At 40.1% G+C, this 6,784-nt stretch overlaps 1 protein-coding gene across 1 annotated transcript in view; it reads left to right on the top strand.

Annotated features, from left to right (window-relative positions):
* Nucleotides 1-6,784, top strand: part of slc25a22a (solute carrier family 25 member 22a) — a 29,826-nt gene that overhangs the window by 8,799 nt on the left and 14,243 nt on the right. The window contains exon 2 of the mRNA XM_079808966.1: nt 6,588-6,746. Coding sequence (XP_079665092.1) covers nt 6,727-6,746 — 20 coding nt within the window. The 5' untranslated portion in view covers nt 6,588-6,726. The remainder of the gene's footprint in view (nt 1-6,587; nt 6,747-6,784) is intronic.

Raw genomic sequence — 6,784 nt, 5'->3', positions numbered from 1 at the left:
CACCAAGGCTGCAAAAATACAGTAAAAACGGTAATATTGCAAAATATTATTACAATTTAAAATAACTGTGAGTATATTGTAAAATGTAATTTATTCCTGTGATCAAAGCTGTATTTTCAGCATCATTACTCCAGTCTTTAAGTGTCACATGATCCTTCAGAAAGCATTCAAATATGATTGTTTGATGCTCAAGAAATATTTATGATTATTATCAATGTTGAAAATAGTTCTTTGATGATTATAAAGTTAAAAAGAACAGCATTTATTTGAAATAGAAATCATTCGCGACATTATAAATGACGTCACTGACATTTTTGATCAATTGAATGTGTCCTTGTTGAATAAAAGTATTAATTTCTTTAAAAAAATCATACTGACTCCGAACTTCTGTGCATGTAAGACAATAAGAGTGTTAGATTATTGTCTTACTATTGACTTGTTAGTCGGCACAGACATGTGTATGAACATATTAACGCTGTACGTTCATTACTCACCGGTGAATTACATTCACACACACACATGAACGACAGACTCTAAATCTACTGTAAGACATGTGGAAATCTCTGGCGCTCATTCACAGAATTTTTAATGCCATCTTCAGTCCGTTTCCATGGCAACTATCTCAGTTCTGTTGTAGAAATATAGAGTTTAGAGAGACTGTTTCTTTCGGCTGGTCTCAGGAGTTTAAATGGGGGTCAGAGTGCTTTTTGGTGGTTTTAAAGCGCACACACACACACAATTATACTCTGGTGCATGCTGGGTAACAGCTCAGGGTTTGCTGAAAGCGCCCATTCATTGGCATCATTTCCTCCTCGCCGGCATTACAAGTAATGAAACAAGTCTAGTCAAGACACATTGACTTATATAGAGATTGTGTTTCATAGACAATCATGATGTTTATGTTTATGATATCTTTAGTTCTTATCTCGTGTTATCTTTGTAGCAAGGTAAAGATAACCATGCTATTATTTAACGTGACCATGAATATTGGCATTTTATGGAATATTGCAGTATTTGTTATAAATTACGATTTATCGGTGCACACATTTTTTTTAGGCTTATCTGCCCTCGTAATTTTTAATCAAAATAACTTCCCCTCCATCTTCTGTGATGATGCGTTTACTGGCGTGAGGGCGGGGCAACCTGTCACTCACATGAAATCGACCAATAGCAAACCACATCCATCCAAATAATTCCCCATGAACAAAATCAAGCCCCGCCCTACATTTGTTCTTGTTCGAGAAGCGGTTACACTCAGATATACGTCACAATAAGGAAGAAAAGACCATCGCAACTTCCGTTTTATCATCATGTCTGTCTATTATTTTGCAATAATCCACTTAACATGTTAAAACTTGATTAGTTGTGTTGCTCATCGGTTGAGAGTTCTAGGTACATGAGGCTAGTTTGAGCCTGTTTTTGGTCTGAAGATCATTTGATTTGTTTCTGCTGATTATAAGACACAGAGGAGGACAGATATCTTGTCATCAGACTTGTCACAAGACCAAACCACTGCCAACACAAAAACATCATTCTCAGCTTCTTCTGTTCCTCTATTGATCGAAACCGAAAGCTAAGCATTCATGAAGGCCTCTCTTTCATTGCTTTTGAAAATTTGATGAGTAATATCTGAGATCTTTGACTTTTGATTGAGGTTTCTGGGCACGTCTGAGCACAATCTGAGGCATTGGGGGCTTTTGCATCGGAGGAACATTTTCATAGTTCATAGAACTAATGGCGGAAGTACCTGCTTTTTGGCGTGTTCGCACCACAGGAACTAGGAACGATTTTAGTTTAAATGAGCTCTACTTCAGAGTAGGGTCTAACCCAGCACAATAGAAACTACCAGTGACGCAAGTGTACGTAAAAACCTGTGTAAACACAGTTTACATCCACCGCAAACTAACTCCACGAACATGGAAAACAGTGATAGATAGCATTTACCCGTCGCATTTATCTGCAGCATTGTGTTCTTTTCTCAGCCTTGATTATATGTAGCACTGCAATTTGTCATCGGAGATTTAGTCTTTTGGTTCTTTCAGTCACATAACTTCAGCATGTTTTTGTTGGATTAAAACAAACCCTGGTGCGATTGCTCATTTGAATAAGTGTGAACGCTGCCATCTGAACCCAGGTGTGCACCAAACAAGTGGACAGAGGAACTTGTGGTGACCAAAGACATGTAAGCCAATCAAAAGCGGGACACGATGTCACAAGATGCGACCCTAAAAAGGACAGAAAGCATACCTGTCGCTGTTTTGACTCTTTTACACACTTTATAAGCTCTTCACGAGTTTCAAGCTGGTCAAAATACCATCATATGTAGCTACGCACATACAACGAGCGCATTTAGCCACACACAGCATTTGTTTTGGGGGTTCGGTAAGTTCTGTCGTGAAATATATGTCATAAAAGTCGGTTGTGAACATATCGCTATGCCTTTAGGTTCAGTGTCTTTAGGTTCAGTGTTAAAATGCCAATATGAACGCTAAGCGGACCAGGACTAAATTATAATATTTTTGGTCCGGACTAAACAAACCAAGCGAACCGAACTACAACCCAGACAGCAACATAGTGTCCACACATGGAATCACGTACCCGATGTGGGCCAGATCTGGGAAGATCTTTGCTGTCTGGGAAGTGTGAACACATCCTTATACATCTACATTCCATCTCTGTTATCACGAAAACTACGATACATGACAAAATCATAGGAGAATTTAGTTCTCGGGGGACCCGAGTTCATATGACTGAGTTCCTAAAAAAACCCTATTAAGAGAGTCTCTTCTAAAACTCTAGAGGAGACACACTATATTGCCAAAAGTATTGGGACAAATCATTAAATTCAGGTGTTCCAATCACTTCCATGACCAAATGTGTATAAATCAAGCACTAGTCCTGCAGACGCTTCTACAGACATTAGTGAGAGAATGTGTGGCTCTCAGGAGCTCAGAGAACTCAAGCGTGGGGCCGTGATCGGTTGCCACCTGTGCAATAAGTCGATTCGGGACATTTCCTCACTACTAAATATTCCACGCTCAACTGTTAGTGGTGTTATAACAAAGTGGAAGCTATTGGGAACAATAGCAACTCAGCCACGAAGTGTTAGGCCACGTAAAATCACAGAGTGGGGTCAGCGCATGCTGAGGGTCACAGTGCAAAGAAGTCGCCAACTTTCTGCAGAGTCAAGAGCTACAGACCTCCAAACTTCATGTGGCCTTCAGATGAGCTCAAGATCAGTGTGTAGAGCTTCATGGCCGAGCAGCTCATCCAAGCCTTACATCACCAGGTGGGATGCAGTGGGGTAAAGCACGCCGCCACTGGACTCTAGAGCAGTGAGACGTGTTCTCTGGAGTGACCAATCACGCTTCTCTGTCTGTCAATCCCATGGACGAGTCTGGGTTTTGCGGTTGCCAGGAGAACGGGACTTGTCTGACTGCATTGTGCCAAGTGTAAAGTTTGGTGGAGGGGGGATTATGGTGTGGGTTGTTTTTCAGGGGTTGGGCTTGGGCCCTTAGTTCCAGTGAAAGGAACTCTTAACGCTTCAGCATACCAAGACATTTTGGACAATTTCATGCTCCTATCTTTGTGGGAACAGTTTGGGGACGGCCCCTTCCTGTCCCAACATGACCAGTGCACAAAGCGTCGCTCCATAAAGACATGAATGAGCGAGTTTGTTGTGGAGGAACTTTACTTGCCTGCACAGAGTCCTGACCTCATCCCTTTGGGATGAATTAGAGCGGAGACTGAGAGCCAGGCCTTCTCGTCCAACATCAGTGCCTGACCTCACAAATGCGCTTCTAGAAGAATCCCCCTAAACCTTGTGGAAAGCCTTCCCAGAAGAGCTGAAGCTGTTATAGCTGCAGGATTGGCCGTCTCCATATTAAACCCTACGGATTAAGAATTGGATGTCATTAAAGTTCATGTGCATGTGAAGGCAGGCGTCCCAAAACTTTTGGCAATATAGTGTATGGGTCTTTTTCTCAGGACAGAAGGTGCATCTGAGAATCAGGATAACTCAGCAAAATATCCATTTTGTTCTAGCAGAATTGAGATTTATACTTTTATCATTGTTGCTTGACCTTCATGTGTCTGAGACCTTCTGAAAGACATTAAATTTAGTGTGATTTAGTGTTCACTGATAGTAGGAACATTGTGCCAGTCAAAACAGACCTGATATTCTCTCGAATCATGAGGGAGATACTGAGAGAAGTTATAAAACAGCAGGATAGAAAAACAATAGTCCTGCTAGAAGGACCAGAAGGTTTCTAAACTGGTTTATGTCGGTTAGTGCTGATCTAACATATAATAATGTTTATGGTAAATGTCATGAGTGCGTTCACTCTCTCTGAGTGAAGAAAAAAGGGAACCCAGACCGAGGAAATGCAGAATTGATGGAAGAAGAGTCCAGTCCAGTCAGCAGAAATCAGGAAACGCATCAGTGGAGAGCAGAAGGAAGAGAGGGTGGAGAAAGGGGAGGGGACAGAGCGAGAGAGACGTGCTGATTGGCTGAATGGAGGGGAGGAACGAGGGGGAAAGACAGACTGTCTTCAAGTTGTTCAAATTCCACATATGATTAGCAGGAAACACACACACACACACACACACACGTTCCTCTCAAGCACCTTCTGTCTCTCGCTCTCTTTACTGTGCAGGTTACATGACCAGTAAAGCTGCTGACAAACACTTTCAGATGTGAATATAGTGAACTGGTTTGGGTTGTTAATGTAGTTCGCCATAATTATTCTGCACATCAAGGAACATTTCAACAGCGTTTAAAAAACGTTTCACTAAGCGCAATAGTGTGATTTCAAATGTAAAGCGAGATCATAAAAGTAGACCACTGAAGTGCTTTCCATCAGGATCAGTGACAAAAACTTAACTTTAATATAGATGTACATAAACTGTGATATATATTACAAAAATATCTGTTTTGATTAAAAAGTCTTTATTTGTCAGATCTATGCCAGTGTTATTTTAGTATTATTTATATATTTGTATAGTATTTATTAATATTTTGATTTTTGTGAAGCATTTATTTTATATTTTCAGTTTTAATTTTATAGTAATTATTTATGTAATTTTGTCATTTGTATTAGTTTTGTAATGTATTTATTTTATTTTAGATTTAGTAATTTTAGTACATCAATTTAAACTTATTTAATTTCATTGCCTTTTCATTTAATTACGTTTTTTTTTTTTAATCTAATACTTACATTTTATTGAAAATGATTTTAATAGTATAACTGAGCCATGGCCTGCTGGATGTGAATTAGCTTTAGTTTAATTTCTTTTCAATTTCTTCTTTAATTCAGTACCTCAGGTGAATGGAGTCAACATGAGAACTGAATTGACTCTATTTACTCTCTTAATCCAGTTTTTGTGGTGCTATTGTGGACAGTAAGTGCATGCTATTCAAAATAAAACAAATGTTTGTCTTCATAAACTTTCAGAAAAAAAGTTCTGAAAGGACTCATTTAGAAACCATTTATCAAATAATTCCCAAAGCATGAACTCAAGTTCTGCCCTACATTTGTTGTTTGTTTTGGTTGAACATCCAGTTTCAATCAGAAATGTCACATTACAGAAGTAAATATGCTTACAAATGCAGTTTTATTGACCCCAGTTTGACAGAAAACAACCCTTTTGTGGCCCTGTTTACACCTGGTATATACCAAGCTGTTCTCTCACCGTTCCTGATTTCTAACACACACTCACAGCGTTCGGCTGGTCTTGTGTCTGTCAGAGCAGAAACTAAAGCTGCTGCTCTCCGGACGCGTTCTTATGTAAATTGCGTGAGCTTATTTCATCCATTAGATGGAAAGATCTGAAAAAACCCATATATTTACCCGCCCATAGACCCTCCCCTCAGAAATCAGGACAGAAGTGATTGAAAGTGGACAAAAGAGACACCAGATGTAAACGGGAATGTGTCTCCCTCGTCTACTTGTGATCGAATCGACCAAAACTCATCTTAATACCAGGTGTAGACAGGCCTATGAGAGAGACAGACATCTACCTGGGATCATGGTCCCGGTCTTTCCAGTCAAATAGAAGTTTTTCAGTTAGTTTAGGGGTCCACTCATCCCACCCGACTTGTGGTGTACCCCAGGGATCGATCTTGGTACCATTTTCATTATGCATTTTTAGTATATTTGGTGTGTCGCACCTCTGTTACGCAGACGACACCCAACTCTACATTCCTATAAAATGCAAGTATAATTCTGCCTATAAGAGATTGGAAGCCTGTCTTCATGAGCTCTGACTGTGGCTCAACAACAGTTTTATGCTACTCGATGACAAAAATGATTCAATTCGGGCCAAAAGAGCATATCGATTTTAGGCAGGAGGCTTGGTGTGTGTATGTGCCATGAATCAAGACAGTGTGAGCTATTTTAAACTCCCTGTGGAGCCGGCAAAATGTGATAAGAATAATAAAAAAAAGACATAGCTGAGATGAGAGGAACAGATGGGGAAGGAAAGGAAAGAGTCCAGTGTGAAGAATTCCTGGAGTCTCACCGTGAGAGATGACACCTGTATCATAAACACACTGACTCAATCATTCTCTATATTCCCGTGTCTTTCAGATATCTGCCACAGGAAGGCGAATGTACTAAGATCCCAAGTCCCAAAACCCCAAAGTCTCTGAGAAATTTGCAAAGACGTGCACACTGACGCCTTAAACACACACACACACACGCTGAAGAAGTACAGGGACCCAGATAAATGGCTGACAAACAGATCAGGTGAGTTTCACAAGTCATGCATCACTGGAGTTAGACTT

The sequence above is a fragment of the Gobio gobio genome, assembly GCF_949357685.1.
Source record: "Gobio gobio genome assembly, chromosome: 25".
In the NCBI taxonomy this organism is placed as follows: Eukaryota; Metazoa; Chordata; class Actinopteri; order Cypriniformes; family Gobionidae; genus Gobio; species Gobio gobio.
Note: the sequence above shows the minus strand (reverse complement) of the source record. Positions and strands in the feature narration are given on the sequence as shown.